This window comes from Lynx canadensis, chromosome A1, assembly GCF_007474595.2.
Source record: "Lynx canadensis isolate LIC74 chromosome A1, mLynCan4.pri.v2, whole genome shotgun sequence".
NCBI classification, from domain to species: Eukaryota; Metazoa; Chordata; class Mammalia; order Carnivora; family Felidae; genus Lynx; species Lynx canadensis.
In genome coordinates, this window is record NC_044303.2 from 197,863,085 (window position 1) to 197,888,117 (window position 25,033).

The window sequence follows — 25,033 nt, forward strand, 5'->3', positions numbered from 1 at the left end:
CCCATGCCCATGGTGCCACTCCGCTTTCTGCGGAGGCGCAGGGACCGCTCATCCCCGGGGCCAGGCGGCCAGTACCGGTGGACGTGAGTGGCAGGGGAGAGAGAGCACGGGACGCGCCACACCTTCTTTGGCCTGCGCGTTCATCCCTACCTCTCCTCCAATCCGGGGGATGATTCCCACGACCATACAGGCTCTGACTAGGCTTTCAGACCTGGCAGGGCCCAGGGAGGCCAAGCGACTTGCCCGAAGTGACTCAGCGTCGCAACGTCAGAGCCGGGCCCCCACCGCGTCCGCGTCCGAGGGCCCTTCCAGAGGCCAGGCAGGGGACTCCCACGCGCAGGGGGAGGACGGCTCCCAGTGCAGGGGTGGGAGAGGGCCGCTCACCGAACTCCTCAAAGAGGGACTCCACGAAGCTGGGCCCGGAGTGGAGGTCCGCTGTGTTCACATACAGGCAGGAGACTTCTTTGGCTGTGGAGAAGAGGGGTGAGTACGCCGGCAGTGAGGAGGGAGGGGGACCTGTCGCCTCTGAGGAGGGCCCGGCCTCCCCCTCCTGCTACTGGGACTCGAACCCACCGGGACGTGGCACCACGGACCGCGTGCGCGCGCACCCTGCGTGAGTTCCCGGGTTCTCAAACTTTGTTCTTGTTTTTATTGTACCTGAGCATCTCCTTCTGCAAGTGAAACGGGGCCCAGGGCCCGGCACTGGGGCTGCTCTGGGGACTGCCAGGGGACAAACAGGGCCGAGCACAGTGGGCCAGCCGTGGCCCCTCCCACAGTGCTGTGAGGGCTGCTGATGACATCGGCCTGTTCTGTCACCGGAAGTGAGGCTCCGAGAGTCACCCAGTGGTGACACCCCCCCCTCCCTCCACGCCCCCCCCCGCCCCCGCCCCCGCCCCGGTCACTCAGACCCCTCCAACACTGCGGGACACGGCACAGCTCGTCGGAGCTGACTCAGCTCTGGACTTCGCAGTGATCACCTCGCGGGGCGGACGAGGACGCCTGCCGCTGAGCACACGGCGGGCGATGTGCGTGCTGCGTGGTGTGTGTGGAGCATGGGTTGCGTATGTGAGTTTCAGTGGCTCGAGGGCAGAGGCGTACGAAGAACACGCCCAGGGTGGAGAAGGAACAGAGTGGATGAGGACGTGGGCCACGCGGCGAGCCCTAGCCTTCCTCGTGCCGCAGGCCCTGGGGAGTTACTGAAGGTTCTTGAGGAGCCGGGGGCAGAGTGCCAAAGGCTGACCTGGGAGGGGCTGCAGGCTCTGCAGGATGGAGGCCACAGCCATCTTCTTCTCCAGGGCAGTGTCGCTCAGGTCCTCGTGGTCCAGGAGGCTGAGCAGTCCCGTGAGCTCGGGGAGCAGCTGCTCCAGCGCTGGGGAGGGAGCACAGCCAGGGCTCCCGGTCAGGATCCGGGCCCCGCCTCCGTCCACTAGAGGCCGGGGAAGCAGGGGCCGGAGAGCAGGGCGGGCGCCACAGGGAGACCTCAGAAGCCCTCCCACGGCTGTCCCAGCCGCTGGCCAGTCGCCTCCCGAGGGAGAGTCCTCAGTGAACCCTGATGCTCCTCTGGGCGCCCCCACTCTGCCTCAGACCCCATATGGCCTTGGCTTGAGGACTGACCCTCCCGAGGCCAGCCTGGCAACGCTGAGCCCTGAGCAGAGGCTCTCGGGCCTGTCTTTGCCCCAGCACGAGGGGCCTTTGTCACTGCAGCTCGAGGCTCAGTGCGGGTCCCAGGCCGGAGCTCCCGGCCATCCAGCACACAGGCAGGAAGGGAGCCTTCCTGTCTCATCAGTTCATACGCTTCAATCTCTGGAACCTTCTGTTTCCGGTGCCTTGGTGGGAGCCAAACTAAACATTAACCCTTCCCACCCCAGGCCCTAAACCGTTATCACCAGTCCTTCTGTGTTCACCAGCGGTTTTCAAACTGGAGTGTATCTAGGAATGACCCGGGATCTCGTCAAAACGCGGAGGCTGGCTCAGGTCTGGGGCAGGGCCTGAGACCCTGCATGTCCAGGGAGCTCCCAGCTGCTGCTGACGCTGCTTCTTGAGAGCACACAGAGCTGCGACATTCGACAGCACACAGTCCTTTAAAGACCGGAGCATGCCACAGCCATGAGGTTATGATGTCTCCCTGTCCCAAACGGTAGCTTGGGACTTGGTGCGCCTGAGACCAAAGACCAGCCTCGTTACAGTAGTAGAAACACTAAGAGCTAACCGTGCTGAGAGGCCTGGGTGCCTCAGCCGGTTAAGCATCCGACTCTTAATTTCGGCTCGGGTCGTGATCTTTTAGTTCGTGGGGTCGAGCCCCGCATCAGGCTCTGCGCGGACAGCCGGAGCCTGCTTAGGCTTTTCTCTCTCTCTCCCTCTCTCGATCTCTCCTTGCCCCTCCCCCGCTCACCCTCTCAAACTAAATAAATAAACATTAAAAAAATAAATAAAAATAAAAGCTAACCACGTTGAGCAGTTATCGTGAGCTGTGCTACGCCTGTCATACGTATAGTCTCATTTGACTCCACGATCAAGCATTTTATGGCTCAGAGTGGTTAAATAACTCCTCCAGGGTCACACAGCCGGTGGAGCCTCAACTGGACCTGGTTTCCTCACTCACTTTCAACCATGGCACTATACTGCCTTACAGTATTTTATACATGCCTGCCAACAAGTTTTGGGATAGGTCCCATGATCACACGTGCTTTTTAGAGGAAGCAACCAAGGCTCAGAGAAGAGAAGTGACGTGCTTGCAAATACACAGACGCCTCAGGAGAGCCAGGCCTTCGGCTACCGCCTCTGGACTCCCAGCCCCCCGTGTTTCTCTCCACTCTGGGCCCCCTAAGGAAACAACCAGACTCTGGCTTGCAGTTACAGGGGCTGGGTGTGTCAGAGGGGCTGTAGCATTGTGCACAAGAGAACCGGCCCTGGGACCAGACTCCCGGGTTCAAGTTCAGGCTCCAGCATTCCTTCATTGTGGGACCTTTGCAGATTACTTAGCCTGTGACTCAGTTTCCTCCTCTGTACACGGGGGTAAGAACAGCACCTGCCTTAAATGGCTGCTGTGACGATTAATCATGTCCTGCGTGAAAAGTGCTTTGCCCCACGCAGAGTAAATGCTCACCCCAAGTCAGCTGTGACTGCTGTCATTATAGTATTTATTTACCATGCTGGTCTGTGCTGGGAGCGTCCGCTCCCTCAGTAGGCCGTGAGGCTCTAGACGGTGTAGACTGTGCTAGGAATCTCAGCTTCCTTAGCATCTAGTCTGGGGCCTGCTCAGTGCCCGGGCTCCACGCACAGATGACCACATCAGGACCTTTTTTGTAAAAATAGAAATCTTACATACAGATAGCGGCAGTCGTTGGAAAAACGTGGCGTGGCCGCCGTGGCAGTCTCTCTGTGGCATTCCCTCGTCACCTCAGATTTGTTGTAAATGAGCCGAAGGCCGATCCTGTCACCTACACTGAGCTCCCTCCGCCGCGGGGCGCTGAGGCAGGGGCTTTGCGAGCACGGCACAGCTCATCTGTGAGCAGGTCGCGCTGGGATGCCCTCGAACTGAGGCCGAGGAAGGCTGTGGGATGGCTGCACGGCTTGAAAGAGGTGAAGCCAGGCTGATTCTACGTTTGTGTGATTCCTGGAGCTGTTGAGTCGCACGACGGCAGGGGGCGCCGCTCGCCTCCACAGCCCAAGTGCAAGGGACCTGGAGGCCCTGCTTCCTCCAGGGCCCGAGCCCCTGCACTGCCGCCTGAGCGAGGCTTCTAGGTGGGTGGGTTTCCCTCCTGGAAGCAGGAAACCACTTAAAATCATAACATCATTTTAGGTAAATTTTAGGTGTTGCAAAGGAAATCTTTACAAACGGAGTCACAGACCTCTCTGGCACCTTCATCAGATATATTGAAAGTTAACTTGGTTCTAAAATATTTACTGAGCCTGATTACACGCCACTCGGGGGATTCGAAAATGAATAAGACGTTGTTCCAGTGGGTATGCTCCCTCTCCGTCTCTCTCTGTCTCTGTCTCTCTGTCTCTGTCTCTCTCTCTCTCACACACACACACACCTTATCATATACCCACGTCATTACACACAAGGGAGGCCATGCTAAATGTTACCAGGAAGGCACCGCAGGGGACCATGGCAGCTTTCTTGTGGCTCGCAGCCATGGTTCGTATTCGAAAATTCCCGACACGGCTCTGCTATCATGTGGGAATGTCAAGGCCATGGGGCACAGTGACTGTTTAGCCCTCTACCAGTGGCTCTGCAACTTTCTGGCCTGGGGACTCCTTTGCACAATCGAAAAGATTATCAAGGACTCCAAAGAACTTTGGTTCTATGTGGGTTATATCTGTCGATCTTGACTGTATTACAAATTAAGGCTGAGAATGTTTTAAACCAGGAGAATACACAGGCACACATCCCGTTAGCTTTCAGAGCTGTCGCGTCATCACATACGACACAACCTCTGGAAAACTCCACTGCAAACATGAAAGAATGGGAGTGAAAAAACACATACGGGAGGGCGCCTGGGTGGTTCAGTCAGTTGAGCGTCCAACTCTTGATTTCACCTCGGCTCATGATCTCACAGTCGTGAGATCAAGCCCCGCCCACACCCAGCTCTGTGCTAGGTGTGGAGCCTTCTTGAGACGCTCGCTCTCCTCCTTCTGGCCCTCCCCTGAGCACACGCACTCTCTCTCTCTCTAAAATAATAATAATAATAGTGGGGCACCTGGGTGGCTCAGTTGGTTAAATGTCTGATTGCGGCTCAGGTCATGAGCTCATGGTTCATGAGTTCGAGCCCCGCATTGGGCTCTGTGCTGACAGCTCAGAGCCTTAGAGACTGCTTTGGATTCTGTGTCTCCCTCTCTCTCTATCTGCCCCTCCCCTGCTAGCCCTCTCTCTCTCTCTGTCTCTCTCAAAAATAAACAAACATATAAATAAATAAATAAATAAATAAATAAATAAAGACATATGGGGTCTGAGTACTATATAAAAGTAGTTTTGACTGCGTGGACTCCCAGAAAGCATCTTGGGGCATTGCCCCCCCCAACCACACCTTTCTGAGAATTGCCAGCCTTCAATGAATGACCTCAGATTTGCTAAGTCTGCCCCTCTTGTCCATTCCTCCCTCCCGTCCTTTGGGTCTGTCATTTTGTGCTGAGGTCCCAGAAGATTCCTTCTCGCTGCTGTCAGCCAGTGTCTGTTTGTGGCAGCATTCCTGCTTCGAAAGCCTCTTCGGCTTCCAATTTGAGGTTTGTTGCAGTTGTTTCTAAAGCGAGCACAATCAGGTTGTGAGTGAGTTCTCGGCACTGAAATGCGGGAGTTGCAGGACCCAAGCTTTGTAAACAACTTTTTGAATGTTTTTCCCTGCTTGTTAACGGGATTCCTAACATGGGACCCTGACTTCTAAAAATGTTCTTGGGTAATGGAGGCATGGTCACAAAAGTCCAGGCAGAGCAAAGGAGAAGGCGGGAACCAAGCAACGCTGGGAGAAGCAGATGGGTAGCAAGGAGACACCTCGTGCCCGTGGTGGCTTTTGCAGCCTGCTTAGAGGAGCACAGCGGCAGGCAGCAGGTGGTGGGTGGTCCAGGGAGAGTCACACAGCATTTCTCAAGTGCGGCTGGCTGGCGGAGGGAGCATGAGCTAGTGGGGAAAAGCTCAGCCTCCGGGCAGTGAACCTGTGAGAAGTCTCCCGAGGGCCGAGCAGTTACTGTGTGCAGGGCAGTTAGGGCGTGCCCTCCCGTTTAATCCTCAGAAACTGCACAGGAGGGACGTAGCATTGCTAACTGCGCCCCACGGAGGGAGGGAGCGGAGGCTCAGAGAAGTGAGGCTGCCCAACCAGTAAGTGGTAAGGCCGGGCCTGGAGCCCAGGTCTGTCTGACTTCAAAGTGTGCACCTGTGCCTGAATCCTCCACCAGAAAACATGGGCTCAGGGCAGCGGAGGCCGGGCCTGGGGAAGGAAGGAGGCAAGTGGCCCCTCAGAGCCCTCCTGCCAAAGGGCTCTGGGCCAGGACATCATCAGACCTCCTGACCAGGGGTCCCCACACTGGCTGGGTGGAGACCCTTACTGTGGGGCTGAAATTCTTGCTCAGTGACTCTCTCCACTGGGCCCGCAGGTGAACTTCAGAGCCCTCACTGTGAAGATCTCCAGGAAGAAAAACAAGCTCCTCAAAGCATATACCTGACTCAACCCCAGGATCTCAGCCCAGAGACACCTTTACACCCTCCTGGATACCGGGGAGCTTTCAGCCAGTGTTTGGCTCTGCGAAGACAGTACAGAACCGCCCCCCTGCCCACCCCGCTGAGAGAAGGCGTGTGCAAAGTGCCGAGAGCAGAGACACGTCGATAGCCTGTATCCGAAAACGTTCATCTCTCTCCTTATCTCGTCTTAGCACAGAACTTCCCCCCTCCTCCTCCGTCCCTCTCATGCTGTGGCCCTACCTGACTTCCCAGCCTGTCCTTGCTGGGATCCCCACGCCCCCTACACTCCCATCCAGACTGCTCACACTCCCTTACACGCCCTTCGTGGACAGAGCTCTGGAATTACACGGGACACGAGTATTCTCTCGCCACGTTTTGGCCCAAGCTAAGTGCTGTAACCCACGTAAAACAGCCCTTGTGAACCCTCGTAAAACAGCTGGCTTTCAGGTGCAGTGAACTCGGATGTGCCTTCTGTCGCGGCTTCGTCTTTAATGCCAGAAAACCGAAACCACAGGGATTGGAACCATCACGGAATTTAATTTGGAGAGAAAGCATATGGCCAGTGGTTCTGCTAGGCCTCACACAGACCGCCAGGACAGCAGCCTCACATTTTAGCAACAATAAGACTCCCAAGGGGGTTGTTGGAAAGGCAGATTCCCAGCCCGGCCCTCCTGATCTGGCGTGGCTCTTTCAGTAGGCCCTCTACTGGGACCCAGCAAGCTGCATTTTTTTTTTTTTTTTTTTTTAGTGTTTATTTATTTTTGAGAGAGAGAGAGTATGAGTGGGAGAGGAGCACAGAGACACACACACACACACACACACACAGAATCAGGTTCCAGGCTCTGAGCTTTCAGCACAGAGCCCGACGTGGGGGCTCGAACCCACAGACCGTGAGATCATGACCTGAGCTGAAGTCGGACGCTTATCCAACTGAGCCACCCAGGCGCCCCGGCAGCACGTTGCATTTTAACAAGTACTCCAGGTGATCCCAAGATGCAGCCTTTGAAAGAGGCTCGGCGGGAAAACGTATAACTACAAGGCACGTCTGTGAACATAGGGAACGTGGGAAGACCTTCCTCATTTCCTAAAACGTTCTCGTTTAGACACCACTTTTGAAATAACTGAGTGTCCAGCTGGGAATAAGGGCTCCTACAGAATATAAAGGGCCGGACCCAGGAAGCCTGCTTAGAGGAGCACAGCGATTAGGGCCTCGGGGTCACATGTGCTCCACTGCGATTCCTGAGATTCCTGAGCCACCACTTCCCAGCTGTACAGGGGTGGCACGCGAGGGAGCTCTGAGCCCTGGCCTTCTCATCTGGGTCGTGACAATGGTAGGATGGCCACCGCCTATGCTGGCCGAACTCGGTAGTCATGCTCATGGGGCACTCTGTCTGCGGTGCTGTGCCTGGAGCCAGCGGTCACTCGATCACAGCCATACCATTGTCATGGTTGCCGTTTCCTGATACTCCCCAGGGCCGCGCAGATTCCAGAGCACCGGTCAGAGAGGATTTGGCGACAGGTCTGCCGTAGTTGTGTAACGAGAGGTCCGTGAGGACAGGAGCTGTGTCTCAATCATACTGGCTGCCCGCTGAGCATTTGCTGAACATTTTGATGGGCTAGGGCAGTCTTCTCATTTTAAAGGTTTAAAGAGAAGTGAGCGTCCAAGAGGTTGTTTGACTTAACCGTGGTCACACAACCAATGGAAGATCAAAGTCCCTAGCGTTAGACTCACACGAAGCTTGCTGCTACTTGGCTGAGTCATCAAAGAGTGGCGAGGAACACAGGCTGTGCCCAGCCTGGTCCCTCCCAGCTTGGCCATTTTCCAGCTGTGGCTCTGGGGAGATTTCTTAACCCGTCTAAGCTTCCAGTTCTTTATCTGCAGACCGTGGAGATAATCACGGTAGCTGCTTCACACGGTCATTGTAAAGATGAAATGAAGCCATGCGTATGGGGCTCAGTGCACTGGAAAGGTGCCTCACCATTCGTGTGTGACCTCCAGGGGGTTTCAGGTGTGGGGGACAAGGGAGGGGGTATCGGGGGACAAGAGGACACCAGGGGGGGACCCTGCGAGCCTCATCACGTTGACCATTGATGGCGCTGGACTTGACACTGAGCTTAGGGTGGCTATGGCAGTAGGGGTAGGGGGGTAGGGGCAGTAGGCAGCCCCTTTACTCAGAGAGCTCACACCCCCAAGGACAACCCCCTCTCCCTTACCAGGTGGGGGGACATCTTCCAGCTGCAGGGGAATCCTATCCCTGCTGTCTCCAGTCAGGAAGGCTCTCGTTCACCAATTCCTAACCCGCCCCCCCTTCTATGTTCCCTCCTGGACCAGGTCCTGTCTGCTTTCTGAGGACAGACTGGGGCACTGGGACAGCATTATCTCTTATGTCTAAAGTTTATTTAGAGCCACGAATACATTTCATTGATCTTGTTTGGCTTAGCGGAGCCTTAGGGAGGTACAGTGAATTCCAGTGAGGAAAAGAACACAGGAAGAAATGGTTTAATCATTGTTTATAAAACTTCAGTCTTTCACTAAGTGGGACAGACAGGCTCAGAAACCCAAGATGGGTGATAATTGTTCTCTGGGATGCAAAATAGTTTGCCAAATAAAATTAGGAATCTATTTTAAAATGTATTTAAGATCAGACCACTAAGTATTTATTGTTACTGGTGAATACCCAACTAAGATCAATTTTCTCTCTGCTCCCCCACCCTCCCCATTTAAATCAAAATGAGATGGCACAGAGCAGAAAATAAGCCAGCAGGCAAAAAAGCACTGTTACTTGCTCCCAGGACTGCCTCCTTTCTGCACACCAGATGCAGCATGAATGACGCCTTCAAGCAAAAGTTCTTTACCACAGCCAGTATGGGTTCTAACGCAGGGAAGGTTGGATTTATTTAGAGATCTCAAAGGTAGAGTCTAATTTCCATAACAAGACACAAGTGAATAATTAACCTTCTGCAAACCACAGGTTTAATAACCCCGTTTCAGCACCTACATGGTCAGCCCAGTGGGCATTCTGACTTGTGAGATTTCATTCCTGGGGACCTTTTAGACTCTGGAATTTGTAAAAATGCTTGGAAACAGCTTGCAAGTTACCGTTTCAGTAAATGAAAAGCAGTGGGAGGAAATACAATTTCTCTCCCCCCCCCCTTATGTGACAAGCCTCTTTACGATAAAGATAACTCCTCCTTCTTTGTTTTCAAAGTCAAGAGAACATGCAGCAAACATGATTTAAAAATGAAAAAACAGGAAAGTTGTCAGTACAGGGGTTTTTACAAAGGGCTCACGTGCTCCGTTTGTTTCAAGTTTTCTTTCTTATTTTCCAAACGGCAACATAACCCAGTTTCCATCTCATAAAGGCTCCTGAGCTGGAGAAAGAACCAGGGTGCTACGTTCACAGTTTTTGATCGTGTTTTGAGATGACTTTCTATATGCCGTGCTTTGGCAAGCTAACGCGTTCATGAGGTATGACGACCCATTGTAGGGACGGAAAGGCAGATCATCCTGGAAAGGAAAGCAGTCCACTTAGCAGGTGTGACCTCAGCGTTCGGGTTGGGGGGAAGGAACAGAGAGGAACCTTTCTGGTGGCCTTCCAACCCTGTGAGCCCTTCCAGAGAGACCTCCCTCCAGGCTGCCTTCCTGCTCCTTTCCTCACCCTCTAAACCCAGGGCCTCTGCGTATGCTGTTCCCTCTGCTTGTCAGAACTCCCTTCTCCTGCCAACCAGTAATGCCCTCTTCAGCTCTCAGCTCCCTCATGACTGCCTCAGGGAAGTTTCCCATTCTCCACTACCTCTGTCCCCCTACTTTACATGAGGATAGCATCACTCTCCCTGTGGTGTGGACCATAGTGAAATGTTCATTTAACTGCGCATTTCTTCAATTAACATCAGCGACCCCCACTTGAGCCTGAACTCTACGAGGGCAGGAACAGCCCCAGCTTCTGCAGGTGCCTGACACAGCGCATGCTTAAGGTACTTGAATGATGAATGAAATCTCATAAACAAGAGTTGGTAGTCAAGCAGCTAGTTAACACGATTTAAAAACCATGTCTATCATGGCGGATCAGCACCGTAAAAAGATGCCTAAAAGAAGAAAAAACTAGGTAACAATAGTCCCCGGGGAACAAAAGGAAGCAGAAGTCCAGTTTCTTACTTGGCTAAGCTCTCCAAACCCTCTTTGGTTGAGCTTGTAACCCTCGCCTGAGCATGGCTGCCAACAGATTTAGTGACGCCCGTTTCGTAGTTGGGGGATTTTAACCCCCAACATATAAATTAGGAAATAATAATGACTAACACGTATTAAGGAACCCAAACTAACTACTTGAGTTCAAGTCCCGTCCCCCGCGATGCCTAGCTGTGCGCCTCTGGGACACGTGCGCAACGGCCCCGTGCCTCGCGTTCATCACCAGTGACCTATGAGCCCACGTACTTCATCAGTGGGAACGGCGAGAATGCGTCTAGTCCAGCGTCTGGCACGTAGTAAGTTCTCAGTAAACAGTAGCAATTTACATCACTCTTCCATGCACCCCTCTGCTTTAAGAGACTTCTGTGTATTATTTACACACTTTAATTCTTATGACAAGGTGGGCTAGGCCCGTCGGGCAGGTCGCAGGTTGCAGGACGGGAAGAGCAGCGAGGGGCTCTTCAGGGGTGCCCGCCCCAGGGCTCCTTCGCGGCAGCTCCGGGTCAGCTCCGCAGGGGAGCCCCCACCTGCAGGCGAGGCCTGCAGCCCTGCGGCTTCTCTTCCGAGCTGCTGCTGCAGATCTCCCCATCGGGGGCCACGGGGCCGTCTCGCTTCCTTCCTCTGAATTCACAAGCGCTTCTCTCGGAGCCCAAGTGAAGGCCAAACAGTGGGCACGATGGTCCGCGCGGGTCGGACCAGCATTGTTGGTCACTAAAACAAACACTTCCTGTTGTCCCCGGGGGTTCGGGGAAGACCGCGGTTCACGTGGGCTGGAAAAGAAGGAAAAGGGAGCAGCGGAGAAAGCCAGCTGCAGAGCCAATGCCTCGGTGCTGACCGCTTGCCAGGAGTTAAATATAGCCCCTGTGCGAGGCAGGGCAGGGGGAGGTCACCTTGGAAGGCTTTTGTGTGTGTTCATTACCGCTGGCGCAGGAAACCCAATATCCTTCATGCCGAAGAGAAGGGTGCAGGTTTGACTCCAGAGGCCAGAAATACAGAATCCTAAGGGAGGGAGGTGGGGAAGAGGGAGGGGAGGATTTGGGGGGTTTGGTCTGAGAGGACTGGTTTGGGGCTATGCCTCCCGCCTACCAGTGTGGAATTTGCGGTGAGGCATTTAGCCCCTCTCAGTGTCCCCTTCCTCTCCAGTGAGGAGGGCTTCAGGATTGCCCATGTGTTGGTAGCGGGGAGAGGGTTTGTAAATCGTGGGGATTATTATTAGGGATCGTTGGGGAGCACACTTCTCTGATCAACTGTTATTTCAGGAAGATAGGGAGGCCAGAGGCCAGGGAGGTAGCAGGTCAGTGGGGAAGCGGGTCATGGGAGCCTTTCTGGGGACTCTCTTTCCAAGAGTCAGTCAGGCCTGGGTGACAGGCTCGAGGAAGCCCTGAATCTCAAATGGCCTTTCCAGCAGCAGCTCTGCTCAGGTCTCGTCATCTACCAGCAGAGCCCTTGCTCTGGGCACCTGGTTTCTCAGCCCTGGGCCACCAGGGAAGCCGTTTCCAGACAGGAGGGGGCGGGCCAAGCCACTGACTTCCGAGGATATAGCTCTTGGCTGTGGGACTGGGCTCTCCCAGAATTGTTCCTTTGTCTGCAGATTCCTCCCTATTTAGCTCACAAAGGAAATGGTTCCAGGAGGAAGTGGAAAACTGTGACACACACATGCTCGCCCCCCACACAAGATGGCAGCTGTTTCCCCCTACGGCAATCTGCCCCACCGCCTTCACCAGACGCTTGGGGGGGACAGACACGGTCCCGGGAGTGGCCTGGGAGTGGCCTGGGATACCCGAAGATAAAAGCAGGTAGTATTGTTAAGCTCTTAACTGATATTCCAGATGTTGTGCTAAGCATTTTGCATAGATCACCTCACTTAATCCTCATGCGACTCTGTGAGGTAGGTACGTTTTTTACCCTCTGTTTTACCCGCGAGCCAAGTGAGGCTCAGAGAAGCCCGGTCATTTGCCTAAAGGCACACAGCGAGCAGAACCAGGATTCAAACCTAGACCTAACTCTAGGACCTAAGCTTCCAATTGCTGCATTGTAATACGTTCTGGCCTTCTAACAGGGGTGCTCTACCATTGCTGGAACCTGCAGTGAGCACCTCATGACCTGTCCCTACTGGTGTCCATTCACAGGACGGGTGCCAGGCCTGAGGCCTGCATCGGGCAGGGCTTTCTGTTTCGGAGAAGTTGGAGTTTGAGCACCCGTCTCACCAATAGCCCACGGCGGACACTGAGGACCCCAGGGTCGGGGTTTGCAGATAAGACAGATAATAATAGGGATATCCAAGAATGACCATGAGCGTTTATTGAAATACATCCCATGAGCGGGGCCGTGCCTAACACTTCTACTTCTTTTTATAAATAGAACTTCAGGTGGATAAAAATGGAGTTAGTCCTAATCCTTGCTTCAGGAGACACTGTCGTCATTGGTTCACACGTGCGGCACTTTTATTTGGTTATTGACTTATGTCATCGGTTACTTTCGCTTATGTAGGAAACACCCACAAATCTACCACTCAGGGCAAACGCCGGGGTCCCGACTGTATCTTTATATCTAACTACCGTCTCCTGCTTCTGCCTCCCCTACCCAGGCTGACTGCCATCCTGAATGCTGTAATTGTCACATTCTCCCTTTCCCTTCTGTATAGTGCTATTGCAACCAGGTATATCCACACATTAAAAAAAAAAAAAAATCTGTGGTTGTTTTTAACCTCATTAAAAGGGTATAACATTTGGGGCGCCTGGGTGGCTCAGTCGGTGGAGCGTCCGACTTCGGCTCAGGTCATGGTCTTGCGGTTCGTGAGTTCGGGCCCCGCGTCGGGCTCTGCGCTAACAAACAGCTCGGAGCCTGGAGTCTCCTTCGGATTCTGTGTGTGTGTCTCTCTCTCCCCCTCCCCTGCTCACGCTCTGCCTCTCTCTGTCTCTCAAAAATGGATAAATGTTAAAAAAATTTTTTTTTAAAAAAGGGTGTAACATTATAGGGAATCCTTTGTGACTTTTTCTTTACCATCATACTGTCGAGATTGACCCGTATTGTTGTCTGTCGTTGCGTTCATTCATTGTGTTGTGTGATACTCGGTTATGGGAATGTTCTCTATGGCCACCACTCTGTGCCTATTACCTCATCTAATCTTTGCCTCAGCCCTATATGCTAGGAGCTCTTCTTATCCCCGTTTTACCGAGAAGAAACTGAGGCCCAGAGAGGCTAATGAACTTTCCGGAGGTCACAAGGGCCAGGTAGAAATCGTTCTGGCTTCTCACTGTCCACCGTGTTTTGGTATAGAGGAGAAAACTCAGGATGTAGAGCCGAAAGCCCAGGGCTCAAGCCCCAGCTCCACACTTCCCGGCTGTGTGACCTTGGACAACTGGCTTCATGTCTCTGAACCTCAGTTTCCTTAGCATTAAACTCAAGTGATGACAACTGCCCTTCCCTACCTCTCAGGCCTGTTGTGAGACTCAAGTCTGACAGTGTCTTTGAAAAGTGAGAGCCCTGAAGTTTTGTCAATCAGCAGACTGTGATCAATCGCATCTATGCCATTTGTTTCCCCTCTTTCCAAACAACAGAGAACCTGCAGGATTCAAGAGATGTGACTGAACAGCATTCCCACTCAGAAGGCCAAGGATGAGGCTGACGTGACAACCCATAGAAACCTCCGCCTATGAAAGAACCAGAAAATCACCAGGAGCTGCCTCAGGCTGCACTATTTGGAACGCAATACGTATTTACCTTTGTTCTGTTCAATGGTTTGTTTGTTTTTTTTTAAAGTTCTTTTTTTACTATTTCTTACCTATTTTCAATATCTGAGGCCCCACCCCAGTGCTCTTTGCTCACGACAGTTCTTCTGCCTGGCTTGTTCTCCTCCAACTGCTACCAAAGACTAACTGTGTGACCTTGGGCAAGTTACTTAACTTCTCTGTGCGTCCTCATCTGCGAAATGGCGATCGTGATAATACCCACCCCTTACAGGGTTGCTGTGCAGATCCAGTAGATTGTCATCCAGTGGCTCACAGCCACACCTGCTATATCCCAAGTTGACTTATTGTTTTTTAAAATCTCTCCCACTCTCCAGATGGTGCCCACTCATCTTTTGAGGGTTGGTGCAGCTGCCCCTTCCTCCAAGGGGTCTGTCCTGCTTTCCTGGACAGGTGAGGCCATCCTGTTACACCCTCTAGAGCAGGTGACGTGTTCAGGACCCTTCTGCATTAAACTGTGAACCGTGAGGGGAGAGACGGGGTCACTGTTGCCCAGTGCCCAGCACAGCAGCGGGTACACAGCAGGTGCACTGGGTACACATTAAGTGACAACCCAGAATTCAGAGAAGGACCAAAGACTAGGGAGAAGGCTTTAAAGCCTGCCTCTGACAACTGTCTCCAAGAGCAGAAGGACTCAAGGGGTGGGGGAGTGGAGCCAACTTGTTCCTTGGGGCACCGGGGGCACTGCGTGGCAGACTTGGACCCGTGGGTGGGGGCTCCAAGACAACACTATCAGGTTCACTGTGTAGAACTTTTGGAAATCTCAACTAAGAAGAGAGGCCGACGTCCCTTCCAAGAGGGGCTGAGCCCCCCGGGACAGCCCTGTGGCAGGAAGGCAGGGAAAGGGCCAGTACAGTGGGGAGGTGGGGAGTCGGGGAGTCGAGGCATTGGGCAAATGGGGTGAGAGATACCTGAGGGCAAACCTGGGATTTGCCTTCCCTAGCCTCGTGACCCCAGGCAGGTGGTGTCACCTTAGGCTTCTCCTCTGTGACACAGAGATGATGAGAGTGCTCCCCTCAGAGGTGGTGGTAAGCACAAAGAGAGGTAGTATGTGGAGGGATGAAACTATACCAGCACCCGAGTCCTTCTGTAAAGGTTGGTTATTACTACCGGTGTTGTTAGCAATCACGGGATGCGAACATCACCCGGGGCTTAGCCCACCCATTCTAGATGGGGGGCTAAGGTCGGGCCTACAATGCCCACCTGGACTGTGGCCCAGCCTCTCCTCCTCCCTCCCTTCCCCTGCCTGCAGAAGCCTCCCAGTGCCAGCCCTGGATTGGATACCGAGCAGGCGCCCAGGACTCCAGTCCACAGGGAGCCCAGCCACCCTGGGGCAGGCTCTGGAAGACCCTTGGGGTGATTCCTGCCTCCAGGGCTGGGGCGAGGCTCCAAGAAAATGACGGTAGAAGGTCTTGGGGATGGGTGTTAGGCATAGCCCCAAACCAGTCCTAACTGGTCACCTCTTTCCAGTTTCTCCCTTCTGACTGTCTCACGAGTTCACTGCTGGCTCTACTCATTTCCCCCAGCCGCAACACTTACATCATCCCCCTTCTGCTCACAACCAGTCAATAGCTCCCCGGGGCCCTGACGCCAGTTTTCTTTGTGACACGGATGATGATAGACCTTCACGCGCTTTCATGCCTCCCTGTGGCTTACCCCTAATTCCTCTGTCATTCTGTCCCTTCCCAGGATGGGCAGGCCAGAAGCCAGGAGCCAGAGGGAAAGCGGTACAGAGGGAACTTGGATTCCATTCGAATTCATTAAGGCGATCATTTACAAACCTGTATTTTAAGTATTCGTTTTTTTTTTTTTGTTTTTGTTTTTTTTAATTGAACGCTTCCTATATGCTGAGTGCTTTCCTTGCACGAATCCAATTATCCCTACGGGGAGACAGGTGATTGTTATCTCCATTTTTGGTTGAAGAAACTTGAGACTCGGGGGATTAAATGGACGAGTAGAGCCAGGATTCAAAGCCCAGGCAACCTGACACCACAGCCAGGGCTCACCCAGCTCCCATATTATGCTGCCTCTATTATTAGTTACAAATCTGAGCAACCAGCCTTTCGGGGACTGGGGACTGGGACACACCCCGCTGGGGACCTGGAGGAAAAAGCCCTACTCTATCTGAGGACTGAGGCTCCGTTTAACGTCCACCTGCTCCTCTAGGCTGTAGGCAAGCCCACCCCATTGCACCCTGAGCACACTTCTGCGCCTTTCTTCTTTTCACTCTGGCATTGCCTCCCTCCATGCTTCTGAGGTTCCTGGCTAGAAAGTGGTCCACGAGGCCTCTGGTCCTTTACTATATTCTCTGATGGACAAGGAGCAGATAGGACCTCACGTCACGGGCACTGGTGACCAAGTCTTACTTTCTCTGCTTTGCTAGGAGACTCTGGGGTGCAAGGACCCTGAGCTCCCCCTCTGTAACCTGATCGGTCTCTCTGGCTTCTCGGCACACTCCTAGATCATTTTTCTTCTGGATCCAAGTGGAGCTAAAAAAAAACTTCCCCTTGGTTTCATATCAGCTGCGTCTGCTCTCAGCAAACCCTTCAACAAGAATGGGCAGGAAGAATAAATATTTATTCTACAAATGAATAAATCTGATTCCATCTTCAAAAGAAAGCTGCAGCATAAATTATCATAATTTCTCCATTCTAAGAGGGCACTGATTTAAAGACGTTTTATCTGTTGAATAACAGCTTTGGGGGGGGGGCGGGAAACAAACAGAAAAGTAACTAATTGATACATCGACTGTAGGATAGGTTCTGATTTTTTAAAAATGTGTTTCCATATCAATAAATGTTGTTTTTTAAAAATATAATCCCATTCAAATTTCACTGTGGTTTTTTTGGCTCTTGTGTTCTCAGAAAAGAACTCCCAAGCCTTGCTTAACCATTGTGAAGCACGGTGGGTATTAACAATGTATCCTGGCCACGTTGTGGCCCTGTTTAGCCTTGCGGGCTGCTGGTCAGAGAGGGCATGTCATGGCCACCCCCACACTAATGGCGGCCCCCAAAGCCAATTGCCATGTTTTCTCCCCAGGAGCGATTATGTCTGTGCTCTGTGACTACCTCACAACCACGTTAGTAGCTCCATGGAAAGCCAACCTGGGGGTCCATCGTATGCCCTTAGGCAAGATGCTGCCCCTTGAACCTCGGTTTCCCTAGCTGTGAAACAAGACACATAGGATTAGATAGGTAATTTTCAAGTGCTTTCCTCACGGAGTTACGGGAACTGCATAGCTTCCTTGGGATTGGCGGGGGCGGGGGATGGAATGAACTCTGTTCTCATTCCTACCTCAACCTGATCAGCCACATTGCTTAAGATCTTGTTTGCAAAAGGATTCTGGGACTACAAGTAGTTTGAAACACATGAGTAAATGGCATTCTGGGCCCTTCCAACACTGGTCTTAAATACATACTCTTGTATGGTCTAAAGGATAGAGCTTCATTTCTTAGTCTGGACACCCTTAGAATCCTTCTTACCACCGTGCTCCAGGGAGATACTCCCAAACTCTATAGTCTAATCCAAGGGTTGGCAAACTGTTTCTATAAAGGACCAAAGAGTTCATATTTTAGACTTTGCAGGCCACATATGGTCTCTGTTACAACTACTCAACTCTGGTCCTGTGGTGAGAAAGCTGCCATAGACAATACATAAGGAATGGCTGTGTCTGTGTTCCAATAAAACTTTATGTACAAAAGGAGGCGGCGGGCTGGGTTCGGTCCACAGGGGAGGTGGGCAGATCCCCGCATTATAATACTTCGACCTGACAGGTGGAGAGACGGAAGCCCCTGCAGGGGATTCTGGGAGGCGGGTTTGCTTGGGATCTCTGTCTCCTGGACAGTGGGCGCGCTCCTACTCATCCACGCTGCTCACTTAGCCACGGCTCTTTGCCTAATTTGAACTGTGGGCATCTGGGGCTACACGTTTGAGGGCGCGGTGCCCGGAAAAGACACGTGCCCCACTTCTCTCTCTCAAGAGATCAGTTTTCCCCAGGTTCTTGGAGGGCTATAAAAAGCCCCTGAGCCTGCCTCCTGCAGGGCACGCTGTCGATAAATTCCCCGCAGCTGGAATGACCGCAATGTGGTGCCGCCTTCTGCCCCTGCTGCAGCCTGGCGGCCTGACAGCTGCACCAGGGACAAGAATCACGCCTGGCCAGCTCTGAACCTCCACTCTCACTTGGGGCGAGGCTGGGATTCCCCAAATGGAATTTTAGATGGACGACAAGGCCTGCCTGGGCCCTCTTGGTTCTTTCCGGGGGGGCTGAGAGCTTCTCGAATTCTAAACACCAGAACTCTGAGGACCACAGTGGGAGGAGAGTAAAGGCTCCGAAATCAAATCTCATGCCAGCTGCCTGGCCATATCACTCATTGGCGGACGGTGTCCCCTTTCCCTCCCCTGCTTCCCGCCACCCTCTCTGTCTCCGCCTTGAAATCTTTACCTAGTAAGTCTTCGTGGTTTATCTAGCCAGTCCTTCCTATAACTGACTTGGAGATGACCCTCCGGCATTTGGTGAAAAAAAAAAAAAAAAAAAAAAAAACAACCAGGTTTGGAGGTGGGCGGGGCTGTGTAAATATATTGGACCTTTCTTAGCCTCAGTTTCTTCAGCTGTAAAACAGGGATACTAAGGGAATAGATACACCACAAAATTCAGTTATCTACTGCAAGTAAATGACAGGAAACAACTTTAAAATGCAACAGAGGGCAAAGTCACGATAAATATTCCCACTGAATTCCCTTGTGGGGGTGGGGGCTCGAAAAAGGTAAGCATCACAAATACATCAAAAATTATCTGCGCATTCATACACTGGCACGAGCCACATTCCTTCCCGGGGAATGTACTTACTGGCCTACTGCAGAGCTAGATCTTGGCATAAACTTTTAATACAAAAGCATATTCACCGTTTTATAATTCATATACCTGCCCCAGCTGGGATTTTAGAAGAGGAAAGCCACACACTGTATGCTCTTCACTTATAGCTGGAGGCAGCGGTTTGTGATGGAATTCCCCCCCCCCCCAATAAAACAAAGGGCATATTTTATGCACAGGAAGGCTAAAATGCACGGATGTCATGATCGTGTGAGGATTAAAGGATCTCACATAAAAACGTAGACTGTCGGGGCGGCCTGGGTGGCTCAGTCAGTTAAACATCCCACCACGGCTCAGGTCAGGATCTCTCAGTTCGAGGGTTTGAGCCCCGCATCAGGCTCTGTGCTGACAGCTCAGAGCCTGGAGCCTGCTTCGGATTCTGTGTCTCCCTCTCAATCTCTCTGCCCCTCCCCTGCTCATACTCTCTCTCTCTCAAAAATAAATAAACATTTTTTAAAAAATTTTTTTAAAAAAGAAAGAAACAAATGAAGACTGCCTGACTCCTGGTGAGTGCTCAGTTGGCTGTTATTATAGAACATCTGCTGTGTGTGAGACACTGGAAACGAGAAGACAAGACGGTCTCGGACCACAGGACTCATATATACATAGGAGAGGCATTTGAGTTATTGTAGTATAGTCTTCTAAAAGCCAAGACTGAGGAGGGTGGGGGTAACCCCAAGTCAGAGAGGAGGTAGAAGGCAGAATGTGGCAGGGATGTTTTCACAGGTGGGTGAGGCTGAGCTGGTCTCTTTCAGGGAGGGGTAATAGCAGGGACATCTCTCCGAAGCTCAGTTTTTGCATCTGTCCGGTGGGGAGATGTCTCAGCTGTCTACTTCACAGGGCTTTTGCCAGAGTTGCGAGAAGCCACAGAAGAGACGGATGGTTCAGGGTGCGGTAGGGAAGGAGAAGCCCCGAGATAAGCATCGGCATCTTTAGAGGTTCGCTGTGCCAAGATTTTGGGCGGGGGGAGGGGGCAGTGTGTTCAGATATATTGTGGACTGCGATAGAAAAATTGCTTGGCTTGTTAAAGATAAAACGAGACATTTCAGAAGACTACTTTGGGCCAAAGATCCAGACCCTGCCGTGTCACTTGGCTGAAAAGTGTGAAAGGCAGTGCCCCCAACAGCAACGGGGAATCCTGGCAGGTGTTTGAGCAAGGTCAAGGGTCATGATAAAAGGAGTGCACTGCTGATAACCGTGAGCACATCAGACTCACCTGGGAGCTTTGCAAAAAGCACACACACCCAAACCTCACTCCAGACCCACCCATCAGACCTCTGGGGGGCATATGTTCAGGAGGCTCCAGAGGAGACGACTGTGAGTCCAACTGGAGTCAAACAGGCAAATAGAGAGTGGTCCTAAGGGCAGTCTGGAGAAGGTGAGAGCGGAAAGAGGAAGCTCCCATAGGAGAGAGGAGAGAAGCCATCCAAGAGACATTTTTCAATAATAGTCAACAGGATTTAAGGTCTTATTGGGTGAAGGATGAAAGCAAAGGAAACAATGGATAACGATGAAGTCTATGTTTCTGTATCCCGAAAACGACAGTCACTGAGTTGGAGAATGCTGGCGGCCATGTCCAACTTCCACTCTGTGCATTTTGTGTTTTTTTCTTTCACTTGTTCATCATCTCCAGAGACGTTTTTTTGAGCATCTGCTACATGCCAAGCGTTATACTAGGTGCTAGGGAAAGAGGTGGGAACAAAGGTAAGGAGGGCCTTCTCCTCACAGGGCTCACATTAACGGCTAATTCAATCCCCCAACCGATTATAATTGTGAGAATAGCAACGAATGCGAAAGAAGTGCAGGGTGCCAGGGGCACCTACAGAAGGGAGATGTGGCTTGGGGGGATTGGGATAGGCTGCCTTGAGGAAGTAATATTTGAGCATATTGCAAAGGATGCACACGATGAGCCAGGTGGAGGTTCAAATCTATAGTTAAATTTTTTTTTTTTTTTTTACATTTTATTTATTTGTGATAGAGAGAGACAGAGCACAAGTGGGGGAGGAGCAGAGAGAGAAGGAGACAACAGAATCGGAAGCAGGTTCCAGGCTCTGAGCTGTCACCACAGAGCCTGATGCGGGGCTCGAGCTCATAAACCATGAGATCATGTCCTGAGCTGAAGTCAGATGCTTAACCGACTGGGCCACCCAGGTGCGTCTTAACATTCATTTATTTTTGAGAAACAGAGACAGAGTGTGAACAGGGGAGAGGCAGAGAGAGAGGGAGACACAGAATGGGAAGCAGGCTCCAGGCTCTGAGCCGTCAGCACAGAGCCCGATGTGGGGCTTGAACCCACGAATGGTGAGATCATGTTCAGGAGACAATAGAGTCACCCACTCTAACTGAGCCAAAGTCGGACACTTAACCAACTGAGTCACCCAGGCGCCCTTAGTGACAGTTGTTCTTAACCTATATGCTACGGTGGTCCCCATAGGAGCCATTCTGTGGTTCCCTGATCTGTGGCCATTCAACCTCTGCTTCATCATGTCCCTGGGCATCTCCAATTCTAGTACTGAATAGTTCTTTTCATTTGGATGCTTCTCCTAGATCAAGCCTAAATCAGCCTCTGTGTAGTTCTCTTGTACAGCCTTCTGGAGAGTCTATTATCTGTTCTACAGGACTGATCCCATGTCCCCCTTTCAAATTTAGTCTCGTTCACAAACAGCCCCATTTCCTTCAATAGCTCCTCACGTGGCTGTGTTGTTAGCAGAAAAAGAGAAACAGGAAGGGTGATCTGATTCAAATAAGAGGAGTTCAGAATTGGGTCACTCGGCGTTTGAGTTGACCTCCGAATGGAAATGCGCCACAGGCGGGAGGTAAGGCGGGAATGGAGCCCATCTCATGGCTGAAGACAGACACTGAGAGTCCCCCTCAAAGCGGCTTGGTTCCCTACAGAAGGAGTGTAGGGAGAGGGCTGAGGTGGTGGGGAGAGAGGGGCAAGAGACACGAAACAAGAAAGAAGCAAGCGATCCAGAGGGGAAGGTGGAAAATGACAATCAGTAGGCACCTACCACGGGCCAGGCACCGGGCGCTGGGCAGATATTACCACAGTCCAGTTTCCCAAGTCTGGATGTCCTTCCTCCTGCTTTACAGACTGCGGGGACCACACTCAGCCGGGCAACTTGCCTTGGGGCGGGAGAAGCTCTGATAACAGTGGGACCGGGGGGCAGGAGGGGAGGAGGGGAAGACTTCTGGGAGGGATGGGGCAGTGGTTATTTAACGTAGACTTATTTGATCCCCAAATCCACGCTTTCCCCATCTCCGCCAAGTAGCAGAATACAGTTAGAGGAGTGGAGGGTCCATAGCGGTACAGAGAAATCCAGGAGATGGGGCTTGGGAGAGGTGACGGATGAGACAAAATGGAACCATTTGTGACCCCCGAAGAACAGGCTTTCTGCGGAAGGTGTGACTGGAAGGGAGAATGCAGGAAGGAGTGTGGGGGAAGGAGCAGGAGGCTGACGTACGGACTGTGTACTTGAGAAGTCTGGCCAGAAAAGGAAGGAGGAAAATGCTTGGGGGGGGGGGGGAGAGAGAGAGAGAGAGAGAGAGAGAGAGAGAGAGAGAGAGAGAGAGAACGTGCGCGGGGCTTTACTTTTTTATCCAGTTGCGTGTTTCTTTTAGAAGGGTAAGAAAGGTATGAGAACCTGATGGTATCCAAACACAGGATTGTTTTTTCCCAACCAAAGATCAGAATGGAGTAATGATAGGCTTCTGGCAGAGGTTGGGGAGGGAGGAACTTACTTGGCAGGGTTCTCACCCACGTGAGAAGTGGGGTTTGAAACTGATATTTGAGGGAGAGGCAGAAGAAAACCTCGGCAAAAATGGAGACGCCAAAAGCCACGGAGGCTGAGCGGGATAAGAAAGTGGAAGCAGTGACCAGGAACAGCAGAAGAAGCCTCAATGGGGAAGAGAGTAAGTTCAAATCTCATGGCCCCATATGGCCACATACGGCCGTTGCAGAGAGTGGCTGAAATCCAAGTAGTTGTATATGATAAATATAATAGCTAGCACTACTGACGATTTCCTAAGAGCTAGCTTTCCCGTATTACCTTTCCCCATGACGCTGTGAATGAAATAAAACTGAAGTTCAGAGAAATTAATTGATCCAATTCATACAAGATCATATAGCCAGAAAGTTCCAGTCAAAACTCAAACCCACATTTATCCATTCTCTGAACCATTCCGGTTTACTGAGTCTCTAGGCTGACCGGGGCGATGTCCACAAACATATATTTGGATGGAAAATATGAATATGCTTGAGTATTTCTTTCAGAAGGGCAGTAATGGATAGAAGGAGTCAAGAATGAACTTGGATGTTGGGGAAGAGGTATGTCCGCATGGGAATTCGTGGCCTTGGTGATGGAGGTTGTGTGACGAGCCAATAGGAGGAGCTACAGGTTGCTTGGCCCCTGGAAGCTGTGGATAGGGAAGATGGGGCTTCCCTCACATGGCTCTCAAAGCTGGTCCAACAGAGGTGCAATAGTTAGAATGGGTGCCTCTATCGTCTCCTGAACAACAACAATCTCATTTAACGAAAAGCAGAGCTTCAGATTATTTCTTGAGTTGGCCGGCAGATGAGATGGTCTCCCAAGGAATACAGGCTGCAAACGAAACTCCCATCTTGGATTGAATTCAACTAGTTGAAGAAGCCCGAGTGGTGAAGTAGAAAGGAAAGTAATCTTGGGGAAATCGGTTGCTTCACACGAGGTGGGCAGATCAGAGAGAACCTTGGACATTAAGAAGGCATATTACAAAATCAGGAAAAATGTAGACCCAAGGCTTTAAGGGGAGGATGGCTTGAGAAGACTAGAGGGTTCGCAGAAGCAAAACTGTGAAGACACAACCAGTCAGTAGGCATGAGTAAATAGGATAAGTAAGAGAAAATGGACAGGTTGGCATACGTATCAGTATTTTCTCAGCCACTCAGAGAGGTCAGTTGGACAGTGGTCCGGTTAGCGAAGGTCAGAGACGGATTTGCAAGAGACACGCTCCACAAAGGAGCTCCAGAATACAGAGAAGATTATGACACGGACCCTGTCTGGGAGTTGTACACGAAGCTGTCTAGCTCAGTCCTTAAAACAGAGCAGGGACTCAAAAGCTGTCATCAGAGTCAGACCAGCTAGGGGGAGGGCCAAGTGAAGCTTTATAAAGCGATTTTATTATGTGGAGTCTGGTGAGAAAAGACAGTAATCACAATAGTATTGGTTGAGTGGGTCCCACACGCGAGGCATTGTTTGAAGAACCTTCCATGCAATTAATATTTACAACGACTCCAAGAAATAGGTATTATCAGTCTCCGTATTTTTTAATCCTCATAGGAAGATAAGTTAATTTGTCTTGTAGAAGGTGGTATTTACGGCCATTAGTCTGTTATTCTCTTCGTACGATATTCATGAATTGGGAAATCCTACCGAAAGGGATTTCATTATAGTCTGAGTGGTTTTTTGGTCTGTTCTGGCATCGTATAAATCTTGCTTTACTCATGGGAAGACACACAGCCTGTCTGAAGAGAAATCCTAATTCCCAGGTTTGTTTTCATTCCTGAGTTGGTTGACTTTGGTGCTGAGCTTTGGTGCAGTCATTGCTGGTGAAGATATGAACAGCACAGCTGAGGTGTGAAGGGGCAGGAAGATATGGCGTCCAAGCCTTGCTCTAGGGCTTGGGCAGGTCACCTGCCACAGCAGAGGTAGTCAGGAGTAAGTCTAAGATTAAGACTTTGGTTCAGTGGGGCACCTGGTGGCTCAGTGAGTTAAGCGTCTGACTTTGGCTCAGGTCATGATCTCGTAGTTCACAAGTTCGAGCCCTGCATTGGGCTGTGTGCTGACGGGTCAGAGCCTGGAGCCTGCTTGGGATTCTGTGTCTTCCTCTCTCTGCCCCTTCCCTGCTCATGCGCTCACTCTCTCTCTCTCTCTCTCTCAAAAATAAATAAAATATTTAAAAAATTAAAAATAAAAAGATCAGGACTTTGGTTCAAACCCAGCTCCGTCCCCCACGCAGCAAGTGACCGCAAGTTAACGTCAGTGACCCAATCTTGCTCCTCTGGACTGGAC

The 25,033-nt window shown here is 51.6% G+C and overlaps 1 protein-coding gene across 2 annotated transcripts in view; it reads right to left on the minus strand.

Annotated features, from left to right (window-relative positions):
- AFAP1L1 (actin filament associated protein 1 like 1) overlaps positions 1-25,033 on the minus strand; it is a 61,839-nt gene that overhangs the window by 33,745 nt on the left and 3,061 nt on the right. For both annotated transcript variants that reach the window (XM_030329711.1, XM_030329701.1), the window contains exons 2-3: positions 1,241-1,369; positions 385-468 (exon numbers count right to left, since the gene is read on the minus strand). In XM_030329711.1, the coding sequence (XP_030185571.1) occupies positions 385-468; positions 1,241-1,369 (213 nt within the window). The remainder of the gene's footprint in view (positions 1-384; positions 469-1,240; positions 1,370-25,033) is intronic.